Genomic DNA, 25,586 nt, shown 5'->3' with positions numbered 1-25,586 from the left:
GGACGAAACGGGTCTTCTCACCCAGTGGTCCCAGAGGCTAACGGATGCACATCCAGCAGTTTTTAACGCCCCTGTCCGGACTCCTTCCAGCTACGTCGGCCTCCTCAGTTGTGTCCAGAGGCCAGGGGCAGCGCTGTGGTCTAGTCCAGCTGCTCACAGCTGCACCTTCGCGGCTTCAGACCTGACGGGCTCTGCCTCACCCGGCTCAGTCAGCTATCCTGTTCTCCACTTCTCACAACACACAACACTCTACTTTTCCTTCTGTTTTACAAATTGGTGACGTTTTGAACGTTTATGCTTTCTTCTCCCCGTAGTGTCCACACACAAGCTGTGAGTGGCACCTGTTTCGTAGCACAGCACTCATATACCTGCCCTTCGTCTTCTAAGACCAACCTTCTACAGTCAGGAAGTCAGCACTGGAGCTCATGGGAAAGCAGTAACCGCCACAAGACCCCAGGACCTGACAACACGGTCTTGTCGGTATGGCTTAGCATTAATATGGCTGTAACACAGGGCCTGTCCCTGTTTCCTTTATTAACCACATGAGCTGATTACAGTTTTTAAAGTCTAGACTAGTTTTCCACGTGTTTTACAAACTTTATTCCGACATCTTTAAAAACAGAAGGACGCACACATTTGCATTATCAATGCCTTGTCCTTAACTACTGTTTCACTTCCATGCTGCAGGCTCTGCTTTCCTACTGTCCGTTGAGGGAGAAGCATCAGGTGCTGCTGTCACCTGCACTCTTGGCCGGCTGGACTGGCGCTCCAGTTAGCTGCATCATTTCTTCTAAGACATTTGTAACAGACACAACATAGACAGGACGACTTCAGTTTTTCTCCTTGGCTGGTTTTTGTTTTCTTTTTCTTTTTTCCTTTTTTTAAATAAGTATGTTTCCGGGTTCTTGTATTTTCTTTTGACTATATTGCACAACATTTTATTATTAGAAAAGGTTTTATGTCTCAGGCAAAAAGTTTTTCTGCACTCTGGCAGTGCTAATGTGTATTATTTTCTAGAAGAGGTAAGTGGTTGTCTGTGTGGCCATCCTCAAAGGGGACCTGAGGGAAGGAGAAGAGAAGACCAAGGCGTTAGATCTACTCTGTATGGCGTCTCTGAGAACAGGCTTTATAGGAGGCTGGGGGCGGGGGGGCAATCCTTTTCTGTGGAGGAATGCCTTGAGTGGATGTAGCAGTTGTCAATAAAGTGCTGTTTAGCCAATCAGCTGGGCAGAAGGACAGGACGTGGAAGGCAGGGCTTCCAAGGGACATTGGAAGAGCAAGTGGCTTGACAGTTGAGAGTTGGGGACATATGTAGGTTATGAGGACATGGGATTAGAGTTGTTTATTTTAGTTTACTAGTAGATTAGTAGTAGTTTAGATTCTGCCCAGCATAGTTCTTACAGCTTTGAAATACACTACAGTCTCATTTTACGAGTTACTGGCCTCCTAGGCCGTACAGGTAAGACAACTGCAACACTTTTCTAGTTAGCCTTCAGGACGGCAACATGACTTAGAGACAAGCACCACGCGCAGCGCCACTTACAGAGCGGACGGGCTTGTAGGATCCAAGTCTGAAACGACAGCAAATGATTTCCACTATAAACTTTCCAATTCCATGTAACATGCCTGCAACATGTAAAGTAAGTTCAAGTTCTTAATTAAATTGCTTTTGAAACTGCTGTGAGAGAATAAAAAACTGCACAAAACTGTGCGGACAGACAGCAAAGGAAGCCAAGCCACCTGTGTGCTGCCTCTGAGGCTAAAGCTAGCCTCGCGGGTGCAACTTAAAAACAAACCAATGTTTTATCAAAATCACAGTCCACACACATAGCTCACAACCTTGATACAACCTACTCAGGACTTTCTCACATCGTTTTGCAAATAACAGATTTAAATGAAACAGCAAAAAGAACTGTGTAAGAAAAGCTGTTCACTTGTACTAGAAATATAAATCAAACAAGACAGGGCTTCAAGAACTTATCTAGCTTGGAGTAACTGAGGGCTGGAGATGGATCTCTGAAAACACACCAGAGTCTTCAACTTATGACTTCGTGCAGTGCCTAGGGACTTTACATCTGGGATGAGTCGTGGGTACTTTCTTGTCTGACCTACAGCACCTTTCAGACCAGACACTCAGAAGAGATGGGTGACCCATCGAAGGACTGCTGAGCAGTGGAGACTCCATTCTAGCTGTGTCTGTGACTAACGCAGAGTGTGTGTGGCTAACCACATAAGTTCCTCACAGTGCTGATGCCTGCGAACTAGGTATGCTTATAGGACAGGAAATATATTTTAGAGCTTTAGAATTTAAAGAAGTCTCCAAGTATTAAAATATAAATATGTATATTTTTCTTTTCTTTTTTGGTTTGGATTTTTCAAGACAGGGTTTCTGTAGGCCTGGCTGTTCTGTACTTGCTTTGTAGACCAGGCTGGCCTCGAACTCACAGTGATCTGCCTGCCTCCCCCCCCCCCCCCCCCCCCCGAGTGCTGGCAAAAGGACTTCTTTGTTTGTCTTTAAGACAGAGTTTCTCTGTGTAGCCTTGGCTGTCCTGGACTCACTTTGTAGACCAGGCTGGCCTCGAACTCAGAGACCCAAACTGTCATTGCCTCCCTGAGTGAGTATCGGGGCCACTGAACCTGGCTGAAAATGTGTATTTTCTGCTGACTTTTAACAGAGACATCATTTATGTATGTATTTTTTGTGCTGGGCTATGAAAAAGTGAGAGCCTTGCAAAAGCTATGGCATATTCTCGCAGTGAACTATCTTTACAACATCTGAAGCAATAAACAGTTTTAGAAATCAGATAGACAGCAGAGCATGACAGCAAGTGACTATAATCCCAATGAGAGCTACACAGTAAGAGCTTAAAACAAAACAAAATTAGGCAAAGAAATCAATGTTAACCTGTTGTTGAAAAGATTCCTCCAATAATACCACAGAGTCTTACAAAAAACTGCCAGAAAGGCATGTGCTCCTCAGTGACTGTCACCATGAGAGAACTGAGATCGTATTTCATAAATATTCCAGAGACTCCGTGGCTACCAGCAGCATGGTTAATGATGCGTTCCTGGAAGGAAGGTAAAGGAGGAAAGAGAAACAGAATGTGGGTACTAACACGCACTCCTTACCAAGCTACTGGTGTACTACTCAAGACACCCTTACTTTCCTTAGGATGAGCTCTGGGTGTGCTAGCTTTCCAGAGCGTCACCTGGGCCCTGGCTGGCGCTGTGCCACACAGCTCTGACGTTCCGTAGGAAACAGAAGCCGGAGGTCATGAATTCAAGAACAAGGCACTGTCTCAAAGGAGAACAGAGCCCAGAAGTGAACCATTCTTAACTGTGTTTAGACATGGTCATCTTAAACAGACCATTTTTTTCATGTGCTTACAAGTAACCAAGCAATAAAAACCAAGTTTACTCTGTGATATGCTTTTGTGTTCTTTCTTTGCACTTGCTTCAGTGTCGTTTTATGTCTACTAAGCCGAAATTAAAATGCAAACATTAGGTAAAAATACAGTGTGGTCAAAATCCCCCTCCTTTATTACCAACACAGGGAATGTTACAGATGAGCCACCAACCAAGTTTCCAACAATTAATCCATTCAGAAATTCTCAGTATCGTGTTGAAGGCAGGGAAACTCTGTGACCACCTCCAACAAAGCAAGCTATCTTGGGGATCAGGGCACCCAGTAACACTGTGGAGAAGACTAGGGGTGATTAAACTGGGCTTCCAACACTGACACTGGCCAGCCCCTCTCCTACCCCACACTATAAAGCTCAATAAAATGATTAATACTTTAATCACAGCAAACACTGCTTACACGTGGATGTTTTTCCTTTTTTATTTAATTTTGCTGTTTTTAAGTCCGTCCTGGAGGTAATCGCGCATCCAGACACGTCCCTTTTACAGTCCCATGTTGTCCCACTGAGTAGATTCACAGCCTGAGCTGTCTCTAGACTTCTACCGTTACAATAACCAACAACCAACCTCCCGCTTTTCTGGTTCCCCTGTCTTGGAGAGGGGGTTCCAGCACAGGGAGAGAGGCAATAGAAGCATGCATCACACGCCAGCTTCAAAGTGCAGCTACATTCTCTCATAGACTCTGGCACTTAGCACCCCACAGCAATCCTATAATCCTATATACCTGCTTGCTTTGCTCCAAAATCTTGCCCAACCTATACAATGTTTCTCAGATGTTTGTCATTATTGCTGCTTTGCAATCTCTTCCTACACATACAGACAACAAGGAACCAGAAAACCTGCAGCAGATCATAACCTACCTCTATTAATACAGGAGAATATTACGAATCGAAACTCATAAAGTAGCTGCCATCATAGTTTGTAATAGAGACATGTCCGATGTTCAAAATTTTTTCCCTCTAGAACATGCAACTAATACCCATTTCTGACACATTTTTTGTTTACAATGTTAATTCATTTTAAAACTTGCACGAATTTTTAGATGGGGAGGGTACCTCCTAAATCTCCAACCTTATCTCGCAGTTGGAGAACTAAAAAAACAAACCCCTTGATCATTTTAACAGTTAGGTCCCACTTACCCTTTCTGTCACAGAGAACTGATGGGTGTCTGCTGAAATCTTGTATGTGTGTAGCTTTGTTGGCACAACTGTAATAAAATATTGGAACATCTGGTTGTCTATAATAAAAACAAAATATGGCTTTTCATCAATCCAGCAGCAACAGAATCTACCAAATCTATTCTTCTATTAAATACGATAAACCTGAAATTTAACATAACCATTTGATTTAGTATGTAATAAACACAATTTTAAAGGAAAGAAAAGCTGATGAAAACAATGTGCTTATATTTGGTAAAACAAAGTCCCAGTTAGGACACAACAGGCATGAGGGTGCCGCGTGCACTGGCTCAGGCGCTGACAACCACACACAGAACTTAAGAAGGCAAAGGTAGCAAGCTTCCCTCAGAGCAGAGACACAAATAAAACCAAATGAACAGGAACCACAGCGCCATGGCTGTTAACCCTAAACATACCAGGAAGTTCAAGTAGCCAGACTTTGAAAGTGATACCAGAACAGAAAGGTGACGAAACAAACTGCTTAGTGATTGCTATGCAATCAAAGGGTCACTTTTAGGGTCACTAGGCATCACCAGGGTTAAAACTAGTTACAAAAATCAAGAGCAAGGGTAACACAAAGCTGCAATGTGAAGACTGCTGTGAGTTCAAGGCCAGCCTGGTCTAATGGCCTGCACCACCTCCGACAGAGCTAAGAAACTAACCCTCAGCACTCGACTGAGCAGAGTCAGAAGGCGAGTGGAGGCTTAAGAACAGGCACGCTCGGCTCCTGGGCTCTCACACGCCTGACACAGTCACAACAAAGCACACGGCACTGTAGAGCCTCAAACCCGTGACAAGAGAACGCCTTCCTCTGTGACTACGAAAAGGACAGCTACACCATCACCAACACACCAACCCTTCTGCTCTTTTTCTCTCTTCAATCTGTTTAAGGCCTTTTTAACGTTCGAATTCCATTCACATCTACCGCATACTTATTGGCCACTTACAGACTACCACATTCACAAGAGCGCCAGAATGAAGGAAAACATATCCATGTTAAGGTTTCAAGATCGATTTCCTGTATGTAAATTCTAAGAGCTGTTACTAAATACTTACGATCTACAGCAATCTTTTCAGTTCCATCCAAAGGGTTAATAATTCCTGGGACAAGCTCTCCAAAAGACAAATGATCTATTCTATGAGAAAAGTTGTAAGCTAAGACAAAAAAAAAAAAAAAAAAAAAAAGAAAAGAAATTATATTAGTCTTCAAAGTGACATGCTACAAATGGTTTTATATTCTCACCTGCCCTCAAAATCATCTAATATTTAAAATGTGTTAAGAAAGATACATATAAGAAGTATACATTAAGTAAATTCTGATGAAATGCTATCTCAAACGCTAGAATTATAAACAAATTAACTTCTATGAAATGGCTTATTTAATCCTTACATCCAAAAACATACAACATTCTTGATTCTAAACATTGTACAAAAACAGGACCGTGCCATGAGACCACCTAGGATGATGCTGACAAATAAGGAAAGTGATCACAGGTATTTTCAATACAGGCTGCTACTGTGAGCAATCATCTTTGTGAAAATTTTATTTTGGTTTCAAAAGCAAAGTTTAAGAAAAAGACTCGTTTGGTACAGTGGTACAAGCCTGTAACCCCAGCCCTTGGAAGCCAACACAAGAGGGTCAGGTGTTCTAGGTCACCTGAGACTATCTCTAAGTCTGATGCCAACCCTGCAGGCCACATGCCTCAACACCACTCTCCAAAACCACTCAATTTTTTACAATAATCATTATACCAAAGTGTGTGTGTGTGTGTGTGCGCGTCTGTGTCTGTATCTACAAACTGAAGTAAACTTCAGACACTCTTTAGTTACCGGATGGACGCAGGACACAGAGCACTAGCTGCCGTGGTCTTTGGCAGTGAACAAAGGAAGCCCAGTGAGCTTACAGATAGAGCACACTAGGGACAGTACGTTTGCTTGTTTGTTTTTCCTCTAGATGGATGTCAAGCTTTTGCTTTCTTTTTTGATATCAATTTTTAATTTATTTTTAATTTTATTTTTTGGCATTTGCTTTTTGAAACAGGGTACTGACATGGGTCACTACACTCACTATGTTGCATGGATTAACTTCAAATTCACAGCAATACCCTTGCTTAAGCCTCCGAACTGCTGCGGTTACAGGTGCTGACACACTTAGCTAACATTTTTATTTGCTTATTTTTGAGACTGAATCTCACTATGTAGTACTGGCTGGCCTGGAACTCATGGAGATCCTCCTGCTTCTGTCTCCGGGTGGCTGGGATTAAAGGCAGGTCTGTGCCAAGACATGAGTCATCAGTTTACTTTTAAAGCTCTTTAATGTTTGCACTTAAATGGAAAACACACAGACAAAATTAACTTTTCTTTAAAACCTTTTTTATACTGAAACAAAATTTCAGAAATTGCTCACAATCATGGTTGACAAGTGCTGCCAAATGTGCATGCCCTCGCGGATGTGGAATTGCCCTAAAAGGAGGAAAAACAGACACATGACTAACAAGGCCGATCTTCCCGTGTCACTCAGCAGCTCGTATCACAACATAGGAGGAGCGCAGCTAACCTGCAGCTGAGCCAACTCAGCAATGCAAGAAGCTGAGGGCTGCAAAACCCAAACGGGAAACATGTTAACTTTCTAGGAGCCAAGATGAGAGAAACCCAGGACGTTATGTAGTTACATATGAGAACACCATAAACAATCATCAACGAAACACAAAACCCTAATAGCTGAGGTCACATAGTAGTTCACATATGCTTTCCAGGGAAAACCCTGAGATTTAACGTTGGTGTTTCTAATTTCAAAACTGATCTCAAATGTGTCTGGTAAAGACCTAAAACAACCTTTCACATTTCCTCTCTGAAGACACAATCCCACTAAAATGCTTCAACGAGCCTATTTAGTCCCTTGAAGACATTTCTAGAATACTATTGGAGTCTTCTTTTCATATTTTGTATATTACAGATCAGTAATTCCCAACTTAATGCAGAATTTCCTAAACTGTACAATTAAGTTGATTTTTAAACCTTCCCTTTGTACTCGCCCTGGTGTCTGAGCTGAGATGTGACCTGGAGGCGCTATTTACAGGCAAAGCTGTAATGAGCGCTCTCACTGACCAGCTGCCTCTGCGGTGCCAAGGTTTCAAAGTCCCCAGGACCATGCTGCAAATGGGTAAATGGTTGGAACCGAACAGTGGCCAAACAACAAAGTCTAAATTTCCAGGGGAGAAGCACAGCAAAGAAAATACAAAGTTTGATCTGATCATTATAAGCAATGAAGTCTTTCCTGATGAAAATCTAATGTTCTCTCTACATAAACAAAAAGCCAAAGCTGCTCCTCTCTGAGCGCGCTCCCTCTGGCTTGCTCTCTTTCACATACAGAGTCCTAACTCCTCACATGGTGCCAAGGTTTCCTCAGGAAGCATCTGCTGACTCGCAGACTGTTGCCCAACTTTTCTTATCAGTTATAAATCTTCTTTGGAGCCTCAGTACAAGTATAATTAAGTAATAACTAATGTACTCACGGGTCAAAGTTTGAATATTCTTGCCAGGACTTCAGCATCGAGCAAGAGTAAAGGCCTCTCTCTTTCTCACTGTGGTCCTGAGGCTCTAGCCTGGTCCCCACACAGCAACACCAACTCCGGCAATGGCCTTGATGGTGAGGAGCTCCTCAGCTCTCCATGGGAGGAGGAAGCTGGAGGGGCTGCTCATCCATGGAGACATCTACCATGAGCTTTCTGTGACGGTTTCTATGCTGGGCAATATCCAGGAGAATAAATAACAATCTTCCTAAGTTTTTACCTAGTAACAGCTTTTGACTTTTTCTGAAGTTACCCGGGACTGCATGTTGATGAGAGCTAAACAGAAGCCAGTAAGCACAGCTGGAGCGCCTAAGGTCAGGCTCGCTGGCCACTAAGAGTCACCAAGTAAAAGACCCTAGTCCTATTTACACTCTGGGGTCCCTGTGTGGTTGCCTATGCACTGTGGTTTTAATCACACTCCAGCCCCATGTGAAGACCCTCAGGAAGTGGAAAGAACATACTTGCCCACAGTTATGTGGAAATTCCCTGCTACTTTATTGACATATAGATGACCATGGATTCTGCATGCGTCGGGAGTCAGCGATGAGTCATCTTCCCTGTAAAGCAGCAAACGTTCAGGTGTCTTAGTGCACATGGGACACTGTGACCATGCAGTGGAGTAAAAAGGGGCACACAGGGAAAAGAGGACTCCGTAAGACAAACATAGCTGTGTCCTAACTGTCAGGACAAGAGCAGCAGCCTAGTTGTTCTTACGGTTGCTATGCAGCTACTCCATTTACACTACGCACGTCATTACATATCCTCAAGTCTACCGAAAGGACTAAGTCCAAGGCACAAGAGCTATGAACTCAGAGTGCAGCGGAGCACACGTTCCTCATGACTGTGCATGCGGTGCAGGCGGGGTGGAAACAACACGAGGTTAGAAAAGGGGACACAGCCCACTTGCGATTGGTGTTTTCTCTCTAAGCCAATATAAAACCTTTGCATGTTTTTAAATTTGAAAAACCATTTTCAGGATTACAACAATTCTTATTACCTACTCTGACATGGGAATAAAAATAAATTCTTACCCAAAATGTATACAGACTTATAACTTGTTCTTAAAACACAGTAAAACTTCATACAGAGATACACAATACATACAAAAGTAAAGTAACCTGATGAAAAGCTCAAGATGACAGGCTAGAACTTAAGGGCACGATACCTTCAATACAGCAAACACTTTCAAAAACAGAACAGACCAATATGAAAACTGCCATCAAAGTAAAGTTCCGGTGCCTCTCTCACCTTGGTGGCAGTGCCGTTGATGCACTTTTAAAAGCACTTTTGAATATCACGTCTTGAAGGGAATGCTCTTCTTGAAGCCTACTCTGAACCAGCTGCAGCATCCTAAAGCAACGAAACAGCAGCATACACATCAAGGCCAGACTCGCTCAACCACAGCTTCTGACTAGATAAACCACATATTTACTATTAGATTATATTCCAGAACAAGCTCATGAATGTTTCTCAGGAAGAGTGAAGTAGGCTGACTAGCAGCTTAATGGACAGGCAGCCACAAAAACCACAAATATACTAATTCCATAATATACTATATCTCATTGCAATGGTGAAAGTATTGTACAGAAATAGAAATGAGAGAAAGTATTTATGCATTACCTATCAAGAATACTGGATTAACAGGCCTGTTAACATTACAAAGCAACTTTATACAGGATATTTAGTTTGAAATAAACCTTAAATCGAGAAAGAGAAAGAAGACATTTCAAAACGCTGTGTGTGCAAGGTTTGAAACTGTCTTCTACAGAAAGACATTGAGCTCCTAATTAATTAAGGCAAGCACCAACTAAGAGCCAGTTCCAAAGGCACACAACCAGGTGACACGGCCACGATGATCTCCACGAGAAGAAAGACCCACTCAGAAGCAGAACATGAGAATTAAGAAGCTTCTAGACAGCAGACCCCACATCTAAAGGCATAAGTACTCGGAGGTCACTGCAGGAGAAGCTGAGAGTCTCCGTATCTCCTCAGTCTTACAGCTCAAGTTCAGCTTAGTGGACGGCAACGGTCAGTCAGCGTCTGAGGAAACTGTGTGGGAGGCTTGTGCTTGGAGCACACCAACCAAAAGCCAGTGTGAACGCTACATGAAGGAGTGCAGACACCCGGGCACGATGAGGCCCAGTGTCAGCCCCAGTCACGACGACTCTTCAGCTCCCAGCAGCCCCAGGCGGCTCACAGCACAGCACATGCACATAAATACAAATCTTATAGTGGGCTGTTTGTTTTAGCTTTTTGAGACAGGGTTTCAATGTGTAGTCCAGGCTGGCTCTAAACTACTGATCCTCCTGCTCAGCCTCTTAATTACTAGGATTATAAGTATGCACCACACACCTGACTTTTACTTTATTATTTCTGGATAAAAGTAATATATTTCATCTCTAGATAGAGTTTTCTAGTAAAAGTGCTGGAAATCCAGAGAGCGCTAATATTCACTGCTTTTGTTTAACCATAGATTCTTCCAACCAGGAAAAGTGGTAATTAAAAGAAAAGGACTCTTCAAGTGTACTAGGAATTAGAATGTCTGCCAAAAACTCCCATGTAAGCCCATTTTTGGTAATAATCTGAAATTAGGTAACCTTAAACAGAAGCCATCTTGGGAGCACTTAACAAAGAAGCAGTTTCTTACAAATGCAGGGATCAAACCTACTTATACACAGACAGCACCACCAGGAAGTGCACTCACTGGCAGGGGAGGCTCATGCAGGGACACACAGTCCTAGAGAGTCACTGTGGTTCTCATCACTCATTTGTAGAGGACTGTCAATTCAGAGCACGGCTGCTCTGGCAAGAGATCACATCCAAAGATCCTCTAGGTCTGTGTGTGATCCGGCTGGAATACAAACATGCCTTTATCCAGGAGACAGAGGCAAACAGACCTGAGTTCAAGGCCAGCCTAGTATAGAGCAAGTTTCAGGTAGAGAAAAGCTTAGGTCCAGGCGTGGTGACACATGCCTTTAATCCCAAAGGAGGGTAGTTAGTTTATAGAAGGAAGCACCCATGTTTGAAAGTGATGTGTAATTGAGTGACAGAAAAGGTGACAGAATAGGATTCACCCTATTCTCATGAGAGAGGAAAGGGAAGCTACTGAAGAGGCAGTTTTTACCAGGACAGTAACAGAGAGATGGGTTGCAGAGAGAGAACTCAGGTGAAGACGGACAGGCCAGAAAATGAGAAGGAGCCAGAAGATTAGAGCAGATTGTGGAGTTAGTTTGAGGTCAAGCAGAGCAATTCCAGGCAGAGAGAGAAGCCAGACTGAATAAGTCATCTGGGAGAGGCGTTTGAGTCAGAACAGCTGAGTTGAACCAGCCAGCCCAGAGCTCAGAAAGAAAAGTAAAGGTGAGCTTATTAAGCCGTGAGTCTCAGAGGCTAAAACATTGTAGGCCTAGGTTAGACTGTATGGGGGGTAAAAGCTCCCAGGGCTAGGCCTAGGTGAGCAGATGGAGGCCATTAGCCTCCCAGACAACAACTGAGAAAGGAGAATAAAAGCTACTTTTATACTCATTGGTTTTGCAATTCCCGGAATGAGAAAGTTTTCCTTTATGCTGACAAGGTCTAAATGAACTTCTTATTTGTTTCTGAGACAGTTTCCATAATTAACTCATCTCCTAGAACTTACTGTTTAGCCCAGGAAGGAGGTGAACTTATGACCCTCCTGTTTCAGCCCCAAATGCTGGGATTACAGGTGGACATCATCATACCTAGCTCCAAACAAAATTCTAAACAATGTTCATATATACTTTCATAGTTAATTTATTTTAATTAAATAAAATGTAAATAAAAACTAAAACTTATTTATAATTCAAAGTATACTACAGTAAAGATTATATATGACTTTCCTAAGATTTGATAGTTTTAAGGTCTTAAGGATTATTTATATACTAAAATATCTTAACGCTTTACCTTTGCCACTCTCTCTGCTGTGGGGAAAGGTCAAACACTGCCTGTAACAGAAGAGAACACAGTCACTGGCACACAAATCCTCTGGCTTACATATACCACAAATTTAAAAGTTTTTCTGTGAACAAGAAATATAAACTTACAGTACTACTAAGAAGTATTATGGTTTATTCAGAGACAGCACAGAGAAGCTGCACTAGTGCTGACATAGTGCGACAGTCACCAGCACTATGAACAGGTGAAGCTGGCCGCCAGGCAGAGCACAAAAGTGAGGACTTCAGGGTTACAAGTCACTCAGACCCACCACTTCTGAAACGGAACTACAACTGGAGGGGCAGCACAGGCTGGGTGGACAGCTGACAGACAGCACACAGACTCAGTGGGAACGCAAGCACCCACCACCCTTCTTCCTGATAGGAAAGTCACAAAACAAACCCACACACCTCTGCTGAAAAAGAAACCTTAAAACCTAAAATCCACACAATTATGAATAGTAGAGAGCAAAGGTCAGAGGGGCTGGATGTGACGCTCAGCTGGTAAAGTGCTTGCCTTGCAAAATGAAGAACTGACGGTGATCCCAGGTAGAGCAGCCAACATGCTGTAGCACATGCCTGTAATCCCAGCACTGAAGCAGATTCACTGGCCAGCCAGCCTAGCCTAACGGGCGAGCGCCAGGACAGAGAGTCTCAGCTCAAGAACCATGGAAGAAACACCTTTGCCAAGGTCGACAGCAGCTGACAGGTCTCTCCGTGCTCCTGCATGTGTGTGTGAGTGAGCACATCGTGCATGTGTATGTTAGCACATTGTGCAGGTGTGTGTGAGTCAGCACATCGTGCAGGTGTGCGTGAGTGAGCTGATAGTGCACCTGTGGAAGCCTGGGCTAGCCCGGACCCCAGCTGATAGTGCACCTGTGGAAGCCTGGGCTAGGAGGGACTTTGGGGTGTTGATTTCAGGTGTCTCATCATGGACTTTCCCTGTCACACGTCCACCATGGAATGAGTTTCCCTGCCACACAGTGCAGTGCCCATGACATTCTGCCTAAGTATAAGGGACATTAGAACCCTCTGTGAGCCAAAACGCACAGCCGCTCCCTCAGGTTGTCTCTGACGGGTGTTCTGTCACAGCCACTTAAAAGTAAGGAAAACGAATGCACATCAAAGACAAGTGTGTATTTTCAGGCTGTGCACTTAAGTTGACTCAACACTCAGAACTAGTCCAGGGGCTTTTTCCACTTCACCCAGTCAACGACTTCTATGCTTCAGCCATCTTTAATCATCATTCTGCAAGTCAGCTTAATGATAAGGAAATAAATTTACAATGAACAAGTAAACTACATGCTGGCCACCAATAGGCTGCATGCTTAGTTAGAAGCTGTTTTAGGGCTAGCTACCCTGTACCGCACTATGCATTCATAAGTACTTTATGAATGGCTTATGCTTTCAAACTAGTAACAGATATCAACACTGGAAGAGGTAGATAAATGTCTGGATTCCCTCGGGCTATGGTAAGAAAGCTACAGCTCAGATGGCTGTAAAGGTTTAGGCACAGTGAAAAGTGCGTAGGTCATGAAGGCCCAGATAATCACAGGCGCAACCTTACACTCTGATGCAAATGCAAAGGACAGGGCTCCTGACAAGAGCATCACAGGACCCCAAACGCCATCTGTGGTTGTCTCAAGTTTTTGATATTAGATATAACTTTTCTCCATCACAAGTTTCTACAAAGAGTTTGGATTATGTTTTAAATAAAACAAAACAAAAAAAAGAAATCAGACAAAACTAAGAACAAATGTGTCAAGTTTTTTCAGCAAACATTTACAAAGCACATAAATCACACTTACTGGTTCATAGGCCAGGCCATCTGCAGAAGCCACCATGGTCTCTGCTAAGTCCAGTACATCTGCTCCAACATCTGCATTAAAACCAAGGGGTCACACTCTGCACAAATCAAAACTACCATCTGCTATAGAGACATGAAAGCAAACTAAAGTATGTAATGGAACCTTCATGTGTTCAAAAGCTAAAACAGTAGCATTTTGAAGCTTTTGTAGGTAACTTTTTTCCTACTTTTTGTTCTGAAAAATAGATGACACATGGTTAAAAAAAAAAAAGCAAGGAAAAAAAAAAAGCTTAAGGTTGACTGACTGGCTTCCCAAAATTAAATTGGCTCTAAGTACTAAAGATGTTGAATATACTATTAATCACAAGAATTATTATAAGGATTCAAAGAAATTGTAACTCAAATCTACTGAGAGTTTTAAAAATACCAAATAGAAAACTTTATTTTGAAAGACTAACATTTTGATGGTATTTAAATATTCAAATACAGTACATATTCACAATTAACACTCCTCAACATTTAGTTATAATCTATTTCCTTATCTCTTAAAACCACTAACATATGGAAAACCAAAAAAATCAAGAAATTTTGTATTATGATAAAATCTCCCAGAACTGATCCCTTTAACAAGGTAAAGCTAGTTCATCCTGCATGAGTATCTTGTTGGTTTCCACTTTCCCAGCACTAACTTAGATGACAGTTTCCATAGAAAGCATCATTGCTGAGTCACACATAACCTACCGGAGCATCCTTTCCACTTTTTATTGCACACCCAAGTAGAGCATGTGTGTGTGTGTGTGTGTGTACCGACACGCACAGTGTACTCACACTGACACTTCATGGCAACAGTAATGTCTATGTTGATCCTCAACTTGCTGAAAGAGAAGAGGGCAGCCATCAGTGCCTATCAATCAGCGACACCAGAAATGTATCAAGTCTCTTATGGAAATGTGGCTTCAGACCCTAAAACACAAGCTACAGCTCAACCTGCACTCCTTCAAATCAGAACAAGAGAGCTTTTAAAAGTCTAGTTTGAGTAAACTGCTTGATGTGGATGGGGAACCGAACTCTTGATTCTCTGCAAGAATAATATGCACTCTTAACTGCTGAGCCATCCCTCTGGCTCCCTGAAGTTCTCCTTAATGACTATTCAAAACATTTCCGCTTCTCCATGTTTAACAGTCACCTTTGGTTTGGTTTGGTTGGTTGGTTGGGTTTTTTTTTTTTCATTTTTCAAAACAGGGTTTCTCTGTGTAGCCCTGGCTGTCCTGGAACTCTCTTTGTAGACCAGGCTGGCCTTGAACTCACAGAGAGAGATCCTCCTGCCTCTGCCTCCCCAGTGCTGGGATTAAAGGCGTGTGCCACCATGCCCAGCCCAAGTCACCTTTGTTAACAGTGACTCCACAGCCAACAATCCTGAGAAACTCAGGGAAGCCTCGGACTACTTAAGCGTCAGATACAACAGTCCTCAACATGGAACGTGAATTAAGGAGCAGGAACGCTAAGTCTGTCCTCCTTCCAGTGTCATAGACCCATGTGTTATGCTGGTGTCCTTCAGTGCTTTCCTATGGGATGGAAGCGTGCAGGAGGTGGCCCAGGGGCTCGAGGGCTCGCGCTCAGAGGCGCACCTATGCCTGGCAGGTCCAGCCAACAGATAAACAGGCCGCCTTGGGAACTGGGTCTGGGTCAGGACAAATGAGAGCAGCTACCAGGGAAGCACCTGATGCTTGTGGGTTTCACAGCTAGCCCTGTCACTCTGAGACAGACAGGCTTTCACTGTACAGCCCTGGCTGGAACTCACAGCGTTACCTCCTGAGCGCTGGGATTAACAACGTGCAGCACCAAAGCTGCCTTTACACAAGAGTCAACCCAACAGCTGACTTCCCAACACCAATCCTAGTTGTCCTCTCTGTGTGTTGGAATGGGGATGTCCCCAGCAGGCTGTGCACACTCAGTGTGGCACTGTGTGGTTGGAATGGGGATGTCCCCAGCAGGCTGTGCACACTCAGTGTGGCACTGTGTGTTGGAATGGGGATGTCCCCAGCAGGCTGTGCACACTCAGTGTGGCACTGTGTGTTGGAATGGGGATGTCCCCAGCAGGCTGTGCACACTCAGTGTGGCACTGTGTGTTGGAATGGGAATGTCCCCAGCAGGCTGTGCACACTCAGTGTGGCACTGTGTGGGGAGGACTGTGAGGGTTCTGTGTAGCCTAGACCCACTTCCTTCAAGGACTGCTGTATCTGACACAGAAACCCCTGAGTTTTCTCCATATGGATGAGCACTGACCAGCCGGCTCCGGCTCCTGCAGCCATGCCGGGCCTTCTCTATTATTATGGACTCTAGCCCCTGGGAACCATAAGCCAAAACAAACTCTTTTTTCTGTAAGTTATTTTCGGCCAAGGTGTTTTATCAGAGGAACAGAAAAGTTACTAACACACACTATTAACAGAATGGTATAAACATATTCAATTGTGCTTCCTACCAAAACTTTTTTCTTCTAATGACTTGTTTTCAACTGATTTTAGTAGGAATTAAAAATTTTCAGAGTATCACAGTCTAATTGTCTGGAACTCAAACCAGTCAATGTCAATACGTGTAAAGTTCAGGAGAACTTAAAAGAAGCAGCAGTGGAGGCCAAGAAGACAGGCTCCTGGCCCGCCTAGAGCACACACAAGAGCGAGTGTTTGAACGATACTGAACACAAAGGAAGTAACAGCAGCAACAAGGTCCTTGAGCAGCCGCTGAGGGAAAGACGCCACGGGTGAGCAGACCAAGGCCCAGTGTTGGTTGTGTGACTAGTACATTATGTACAATTTACAAACCGAGCCATTCGGGTCATCAACCCATTTCTACTTTACCATTTCTACTTTAGAAAACAGAAAGGCAAAGCACACACAACACAGACTTAGTGACATGCCCAGAATCATGTATGTGGTGGAGTCATTAGCAGAGCTGGGATGTGGAGGAGTGAGCCTATCTCTCTGCCTGTTATCTGCAACCCCTAAGAAACACGCAGATGGACCCAGAGTGACTGCCAGGCTACTGTCTCCTAGGACTTCGTCTTCACAAAGTTAAAGTCATTTGTCAAAATTTAGCTTAGCTTAGACATAACTGCCTCCACACCTCAGCTAAGGAAAAGCATGTTTCTAGTTTTTTGAGCTTTTTGGGGGGGGGCAGCGAGGGGGTTCTTTTTTTTTTTTTTTTAAACAAATGCATACTGAACCTGTTTTAGGGTTTAACCAATATTTAAATGACTCTAAAATGCTTCACCTTATGCAAACAACTAACGAGAATTTTCAGTACTATTTTTTTAAAACCAAGACAGGGCAAAAACAAAACAAAGGACATTTTAAAAAGATGTTATTTTTAAAACTGTGAAATTAAAGGTATCAAGGAGGAAGAGTTAGTTACCTAGAAAAGTCCTTGTCTACTTCGTATTCATACTTCATCCACGTGTCTTGATACACTGAGAACTCCATTATCGTTAATAAAGCCATCGTGGTAAATGCTATTAAAGAAACTGAGGAAGCCAACAACAAGAAAGGACAGAATTAGAACAATAAAAACGTACACAGCTATCTTAAGCAGGATTAAAGTAAAAAGTCCAACTTGAGTGTTATTTGAAAAAACAGTATAAACGATTTGTCTTAAGATGTTATACATGTTTTAAAACAACTCAAAAACGAAAGCCTAAGGAGCACAGACATCTGCACACTGAAAATCACTTGTCTTCAGTGTCAGCAGCATCGCTCACTAGACAGACTTGTCAAAATAAATTGTATTTCTGCATAGCAGTCACAGGCAGGATAAGTAATAAAACTAAGCCATGTTGAGTTGACAGCACCAACTTAGGAAGACTTCCCTAATTATTAAGGAATACATATATGCTTATAATGCAGCTTAAATCAAATAAACTCTCCAAGCCCCTAAAATATTTTCATCTACTTTGCAATATCCTAAATGTGTTACTACACTACAAATTAAGTAAAAACCTAGTCAAAAAGTACTCACTAAAGAGCAGGGCGTGGTGCTGCACGCGTTCAATCACAGCACTTGGGAGGCAGAAGCAGGAGGACCTCTGAGTTCAAGGCCAGCCTGGTCTACAGAGCAAGTTCCAGGGCTATGCACAGAGCAATCCTGTCTCGAAAAACAACAACAACAACAACAACAACAACAACAACAACAACAACAACCTCACTAAATAAATGCTGCAAGATGCAAGGCAGGCTGTGGAACAAGAACCGGCACTCCTTTCATAGATAAGAGTCAGTCACAGGCCTCACAACTAGCAAGCCATTTTGTTGCACTTTATTTTGTTTTTTGTTTGCTGGGTTTTTCTTTTTCTGAGCAGATTCAAGTAGTCAGGCTACTGTACACCTGGCTGTGTGATCAGGAATGATCTTGAACTTGACATCCTCCACTCCCCTAGTGCTAGATCACAGGCATGAGCCACCGCACTCAGCTTACGTGTTGCTGGGGTTCAAAACCAGGGCTACACACAACACACACACACACACACACACACACACACACACACTAGGCGAGCACCCCCAACTGAGCTATATGCGGCCCTCATTACACTTGTTTTAATCCAATGAAGTTTTAATGGCATATGCAATATAGTACCTTATTAATTCACCACAGGGAAAGAAATAACAGGAAGCATTAAGATAGGCATCTATTTTTCTTCTACATTTCACCATGTAATTAAGAAATACTATCAAGTATTCTTTTATGCACTTCACACACAAAAACTTATTTAATTAATACATTTATTTACTGTCACTCAGCTCAGGACAGGAACAGGGCTGTGTCAGCAGCCTTTCCAGACTCCCTGCAGTTTCAATCTCATTTCTGGGTAAGACCGTGTAAGTACAATCCTGCACAGCACAGCCTAAGCTGCTCTGCTCTGCTCTGCTCACTACACTGTGATAAGCACTGCTGAGCACTAATGCAGAGAGTGGTGGGCAGCGGCAAAGCCTCCGTGACATCAGCACTGGCTCCTTCCTGTGGCCAGCGCCCAGGTGCTGGTGATCAGTAAGTCGGAGTCTCGACAGAGCTCACCTGTTCCCCCGCTGGCTGACGTCTCCACATAGCTATCAGGAACTTTGGGAAAGGCATCTAACTCTTTCACCAAACTTAAGGTTTTTTTCCGATTCAGTCGCCTCATCTTCAGGAAAACCCTCCTCCTCCTTCATATAGTCATGCTGAGGAACAAACAGATAAAGAGACGACATGTTTTTCCAGAAATTATTCTCGCCAACTCTCCTTGATAAAAAATGGACATAAAGTATATATAATACATATGCCCATTTTTTTCTCTTTTTTCCCTTCCCACTCTGACAAAGTTACTAATGAAAGGCAATATGCAAACACACATTAAATAGCAAAACAACCAAAGGTGGGAAACTGTCACATTTTTAATATTTAAAAATTTAAATTTTATTTTCTATAAAGTTGACAAATTATATACATATATAACACTTTATATTTAGTTTCCACATATATGTAGTGGGAAGTTATAAGGCAAAACAAGCCATGGCTAAGTTCTCAGACACTATGACAATACTCGCAACACAGGTGTCTCTCAGTGTCCATGGGGAGTGGAGTCCACAGACAGTAAGAACAGCTATGCAGCTGCAGCCATGCACTGAGACGGCCCTTGCCAAGGATCCTACACGCCTTCTCCCACACGGTTAAGTCATCTCCACGTCACGTAAGCAGAAACCTCACACTGATCCTTCCATCATTCAGTCTCTACACACTGTATGTGACAAGATTTCTTGTGTGTGGTGCATACAGGTGCATCTGCTCATGCGTGTGCATGTGTGCATGAGCATGTGGAGGCCAGAGATCAATGCCAAGCATTCTCCTCAATCTCTCCACATTATTTTCTGGGACAAGGTATCCCACTGAACCTGGAGCTGATCACCGAGATAGCCTGGATGGCGGCCAACAAGCCCCAGGTGTCCTCTTGCCTGTCTCCCGAGCGCTAGGATTAGAGCTACATGCCACCACACACAGCCTGTAACACGGGCACTTAGGAATGCACACCCTGGCCTGCATGCTTGTTCAGCAAGCACCTGACTGAGCCACCACCACAGGCCTCTCATTAAGTAGAAAAAGTGTGCATGTGCCTTTAAGGAACAGCACTGCTCTCCACACTCCGTCCAGCTCTAAGGGATGTACGGTCTGCACTCACTGAGTTCGACTCTAACCTTAGTCCCTCTCATCTCCTGACTCACCTGGCTCTCACGGTTATTTTTCACAGTACTATGTCCAAGAGAAAGCCTTCGCACTGCAGCCTGTGCAGAATGTATTATATCCATCTTCTCCCCGCCCCCGCCTTGCGTAAGTCATCTTCTTCCTCGTGAAACTGCCTTGACCTAAGAAACTCAGCGGCACCTCAATCTCAAAATCAAAAGTTGAAAAGAAAAACTACTTCAAACCCAGATTTTGAAACTGGACATGATGTTCGTTTTCCAAGTGATTCCCTGATCCTTCATTTTCCCATCTATGTGTGGATCCCTCCTAATCTTCATTTCAGCTCAAACCCCTCAAAACCTGTCTCCTTGCCTCCTGGTAGGCCAGCAGTCCCAGCCTGGCACGCTCCCCGCCCTCCTCTTTGCTGTCCTGAGGACGGTCAGCACGCGGAGAACTAGCTGCTGCAGCGGACACACCGGCCACACTGGGACCTAGCCTCGCCCTCCGCTTCTATTTCTTCCTTCCTAGGGCAGAGAAGCCCTGCAGGACTGCCGTGATGTCGCTGCACTGCTCAGTGCACCCCTACACTATGAGCCGTCAGTGCACCCCTATACTATGAGCCGTCAGTGCACCCCTACACTATGAGCCGTCAGTGCACCCCTACACTATGAGCCGTCAGTGCACCCCTATACTATGAGCCGTCAGTGCACCCCTACACTATGAGCCGTCAGTGCACCCCTACACTATGAGCCGTCAGTGCACCCCTACACTATGAGCCGTCAGTGCACCCCTACACTATGAGCCGTCAGTGCACCCCTACACTATGAGCCGTCAGTGCACCCCTACACTATGAGCCATCAGTGCACCCCTACACTATGAGCCGTCAGTGCACCCCTACACTATGAGCCGTCAGTGCACCCCTACACTATGAGCCGTCAGTGCACCCCTACACTATGAGCCATCAGTGCACCCCTACACTATGAGCCGTCAGTGCACCCCTACACTATGAGCCGTCAGTGCACCCCTACACTATGAGCCGTCAGTGCACCCCTACACTATGAGCCGGCTGCTGACAGCCGTCACACTGCACGTGACCTCTCTTCCCACTGACACTTAGGACTTAGACCACCCTAACATGGCTGACAGAAGCCTTCACAACCAAGTCCATGAAAGCAAATGTCTAGCAGCCTAAGTCCCCGCAACACTGAAACCCTTTGAGGGCTCATTCTTTTCTCTCAGGCGCTGCCTACCCTTCTGTGCCGTCTGTGCCTTCTGTGCCCATAGCTGTTTCTAGCCATGGACTGCGTAGTCTGCTTTCTCCACAGGACACTCAAGAAAGGAACCACGTTTAACTTCACCTCTGCAGTACCAATACCTGACACATTATTGAGGGAAGAAAAAACCATGCTCAGCAGCACAGACTGCGAATCCAAATAGTGTCCTATTTGCATAAAGGAACACTTCCATCGACAGCCTGAAACGTAGCTGTATTATAACTACTGAAGAAGTGAGTGGGGGAGTCCACTTCCAAAACTCAAGTCTATTTTCAAGGTGCACTTTATAAAGTTTCCTTCAAATTATACTACGACACTATGACAAGCAGCTATTAGTTTCACAAACCCCAAGAACACAATCTATGCATTTCCCTACCTTGAGCCAGACAGTGCAGCCCCCCTGGCTCCTGCAGCCTCAGGCCTCCTGCAGGCTTGTTTTCCATTTTAGAAGGACTCGGGCTGCCGTCTACGAGGTCTCCTGTCCGTCCCAGCAAGCTCACTACTACTTCCAAGAAACCCATTCCACCTCCAACACTTGCCACTGTATAAAACCACTGTTATGATACCAGCAACTGCTTAAAAAAAAAAAAAAAAAACCAACCTGCTCTTTATGAAATCCTACTTCCTCATGCTGTAATTTCCAGTCAATACTTCAGTCCTAGGACTCTCAGGGTAAAGTTCCCTGTTCTTAATCACATTTCTCATCCCAGCTCTTCTTTTTGAAGTCTACCTTCCCCTGACAACAGCAATTAAGACAAACAGGCCAACTTGACGTCCGGGTAATACCAATGCACTTTACATACTAACCTGCTCTTCTATGCTTCGGATGGAGTTTGTTCCTTCATTTGTTTGTTTGTTTGTTTTCGAGACAGGATTTTTCTGTGTAGCCTTCGCTGTCCTGGGCTCAACTCTGTAGGCTAGGCTGGCCTTGAACTCACAGAAATCCACCTGCCTCTGCCTCCCGAGTTTACTCCTTTTTATAAAGAAGAGCAGTTGTACACATTTCCCAGGGAGCTGCAAGTGCTACTGTGTAGACCAGAGAGTTGGTCCCAAGCAGCCTGGCTGCAAAGTCTGCTCCAAATTCCAGTGGCCCTGCCTCCAGGACTTGCTGCCAACTTCTATGCACATCCAAATGCACCTATAACCGCCCATGGCGTGCACCTGCATCAGCCAATGCTCATCTCTTTATTTTTCTCATTCCACCATCATCTGGTATCTCCAAAAGCATCATGCACACATGTGGTGTATACACATACATGTCCCAGGCAAAACACCCATACACATACACCAAAAACAAACTAAAAGAAACAGAAAAGATACAAGTAGATAACACAGGGGCTTTTTTGTTTTGGATATCCTTGTTTAGTAAAATTAGCATTATAACTTTATTTCCATCTTCAAACCCAGCATTCCCTGGAATTGCTCTTGTATTTCCACACTGCTCCACAAAATTCAAAGACTCAGGAGTCACTGCATGCTTCTGTTTACTGCTAGACACAGCGATCTCTAATACCACGGCTGGTTTCTTTGTTGTCTTCCAGAAACTGTCCTGTGTATTTACTCCAGGAGGCAGAGGCAGGCCATCTCTGTGAGTTCAAGGTAGCCTGGACTCCAAAGTGAGTGCCGGACAGCCAAAGTACTTTCATGTTTGAAATATATATTCTTCCCAACTTTTTTTTTTAAGATTTATTTATTATGTATACAATGTTCTGCCTGCATGTGTGCCTGCCCGCCAGAAGAGGGCACCAGATCTCCTCATAGATGGCTATTGGTTGCTGGGAATTGAACTCAGGAGCTCTGCAAGAGCAGGCAGTGCTCTTAAGCTCTGAGCCATCTCTGCAGCCCTGTTCCCAGCTTGCTGAGATAACTATTACTGTATTATTGTCATCTTACTGATGAGGAAACTACAAGTCAAATGATAAGCCCTCGATGCCACTAAACACAGAATTAACATCTAGGAAGATTATTCAATAGAATTTGTAGTATACACAGTCTAAAATCAATTTCTATTGGGGCTGGAGCGATGGCTCAGCGGCTAAGAGCACCGCCTGCTCTTCCAAAGGTCCTGAGTTCAATTCCCAGCAACCACATGGTAGCTCACAACCATCTATAGTGAGATCTGGTGCCCTTTTCTAGCATACAGGCATGTATTAAGGTGAAACAGTGTATACTTAAATAAATGATTTTTAATCAACTTGTTTTCAAATGAATTATCACTTAAATGACTAACTCCCAGTGAAAACAAAAGTTATTTTTCTAAATCTTTGTTGCTGTTGTTCTTGACTGCAGTGACTTCCTTTCAGAGACCTTCTAACTTCTGTAATGTGTACCATGACGTGTAATAATGTCTAATACTCTAACGCGGTGAAGTTTACTATTAAAAAAAAAAAAGTTCCTCCTCCCAACCCTCACTACAAAAACATGGAATTTCTATTTCTCACGATCTTCCTCTACAAGCTGGAATAGTAATAATAAACTTAAGGTGAGTGATTTTAAAAAGGTAGGCAAATAACTCCTCCGCAAGCCAGCACACTCTGGAGCTCTGTGTATAGGTTGAAGAACTGAAATTCGGAACTTCACACCAACGGAGAAAGTCTATTTTTAACTGCCTTTAATTGCTTCCGAAAGCAAGCCGATCTTGCCACATCGAAAACATGTTACTTGCCTATAGCCTGGGGGAGAGGGGGGGGTCACTGAATTCCACACACACAATTAATGAAACCTCTGCTCGTGGACCTGTCAGATCCACCCTGCGGAGCCCCGCGGCTGTGCTGTGGCGGGAGCTGAGCCACCACCGCCCGAAAGGGTCGACACCTGACTAACACACACACGCACACGCAACACCTGGGTCGGCGGCGTACGCGCCCCATTTTTTAATTTAAAAGACGGCCAGGGCGAGCGCGGCGCTGGCGGGGCAGCTGCCGGCCGGTGTGCAGCCCCGCGGCGGGGCTCCGGGCCGCCGGGCACAGCGGGCAGGAACGCCCCCAGGCAGCGGGGCGGCCGTCCGCAAAGCCCGGGGAGCGAGCGCCAGCAGCCAGCGCCGCGCCGGGGAGCCCGTCAACGCGCCCGGTCCCCACCCGCCCCGAGCCTGCCGAGGGGAACGGCCCCGGCGGGGCTCCCGCATCTCACCTACTGCCTCGGTCCCAGCCGGCCGCCATGTTTCACAGAAGCCCGGGTCGCCCGAGCCCGGCGAACTGGAAAATATCGCGAGAACAAAAACAATTCCGCGCCCCCTTCCCCGCCCCGCCCCCCACGCCCCGCAGCTGATCGTGTCCGGAGGGAGCGCAGGACGAGACGTCGCGATATTTCCTGAGTTGCCGGCCTGTGATGTAATCAAGCGGCGCGGTGAGCCTGAAAGGGGCGTGGCTACGGGGAAGCGAAGCGGAAGCACGAGGTCCGTTCCTTTCCAGGAAGGCGACGGGAGAAAACGGAACGGAATGGGTCTTCAGACCGGAAGTGGTCCTAGCCACCTTAAGGCCTCGGCGGCACCGTGCGCTTCCGGTGGCTGAGCGTCCTCCGTCTTCCGGTCAAGAACACCTGAGCATGTCAGGCGTGGGGAGCGGCCGGCGAGCTTAACGCTCTCCTCGATGTAAGCGCCGCCGGGAAGCAGTGCTGCTCGTGGCCCTTCCCCAGCGTCGGTGCGCTTCCTGTGCCTTCACTGCGCGGGACGGAAGGGAGAGGCTCCGGAAGGCTGGAGCTCGGGGAGCCCATGCCGGCTCTTGTCACCCATTGGCGACCAGGCTCGCCCAGAGGAAAGCAAGAAACAGTTATATGACAGAGACATGTTTGTGACGGATGTTTACACGGAAAGCACTGGCGTAAAGCGCTTCTCGGCCCAGCGGTGCTGGTCCTTAATCCCTGCACTGGGGAGCAGGCTGATCTCGGGCTTGGAGGGCAGCCTGGCCTACAGAGTTAGTCTAGGGCAGCCGAGGCTACACAAAGAAACCCTGTCTCTAAAAACATACAAACAAAAACCGCTTTTCCTACTTAATCCTAACAAAACCATTGGAAAATAATGCCACTATTTACTTAGTGAGTAAGGAATCTTAGTTTTAAGAGGGAGGTAAGGAGTAATTAGCTGTCAAAGAGAAACTGGTTGGGGAATCTTGACTCCCCTAAGTCCTAAGCTGTACATGGAGTACAGTGTTTTATTTTGTGAATACCCTTTACTGAGGGGGAAA

The 25,586-nt window shown here is 44.8% G+C and overlaps 1 protein-coding gene across 3 annotated transcripts; it reads right to left on the bottom strand.

Annotated features, from left to right (window-relative positions):
* Positions 1–576: 576 nt before the first annotated feature.
* ERGIC2 (ERGIC and golgi 2) lies at positions 577–25,149 on the bottom strand. Of its 3 annotated transcripts, none has more exons than XM_084766212.1 (14): positions 24,535–25,149; positions 18,992–19,134; positions 17,339–17,447; positions 14,756–14,802; positions 13,929–13,999; positions 12,092–12,132; positions 9,419–9,520; positions 8,632–8,727; positions 7,006–7,061; positions 5,655–5,753; positions 4,560–4,657; positions 2,906–3,068; positions 1,544–1,571; positions 577–1,059 (listed from the first exon to the last, which is right to left on the bottom strand). In XM_084766212.1, the coding sequence occupies exons 2-14, from the start codon at positions 19,095–19,097 to the stop codon at positions 1,014–1,016; spliced, it is 1,062 nt and encodes a 353-aa protein (XP_084622338.1). In that variant the 5' UTR covers positions 19,098–19,134; positions 24,535–25,149; the 3' UTR covers positions 577–1,013. The 3 variants fall into 3 exon arrangements, with proteins under 3 accessions (XP_084622338.1, XP_084622336.1, XP_084622337.1); XM_084766210.1 differs by having other exon boundaries at positions 1,544–1,626; positions 24,535–25,145; XM_084766211.1 differs by lacking the exon at positions 24,535–25,149 and adding an exon at positions 22,007–22,084 and having other exon boundaries at positions 1,544–1,626.
* Between the last annotated feature and the right edge of the window lie 437 nt (positions 25,150–25,586).

This window comes from Acomys minous (assembly GCF_964271855.1).
Source record: "Acomys minous genome assembly, chromosome: 17".
NCBI classification, from domain to species: domain Eukaryota; kingdom Metazoa; phylum Chordata; class Mammalia; order Rodentia; family Muridae; genus Acomys; species Acomys minous.
The sequence above is the reverse complement of the archived record's forward strand: the minus strand, read 5'-3'. Positions and strand labels throughout refer to the sequence as shown.

What these genes read in the sequence shown, in the direction of transcription:
- ERGIC2 (XM_084766210.1), bottom strand. Translation starts at nt 19,097, where the DNA reads ATGAGGCGACTGAATCGGAAAAAAACCTTAAGTTTGGTGAAAGAGTTA. An exon ending in TGAAAAGATTGCTGTAGATC is followed by an intron (nt 4,658 to 5,654) that starts GTAAGTATTTAG and finishes TTTTTATTATAG; the next exon opens with ACAACCAGATGTTCCAATAT. An exon ending in AGGAATCTTTTCAACAACAG is followed by an intron (nt 1,627 to 2,905) that starts GTTAACATTGAT and finishes TACATGTTGCAG; the next exon opens with GCATGTTACATGGAATTGGA.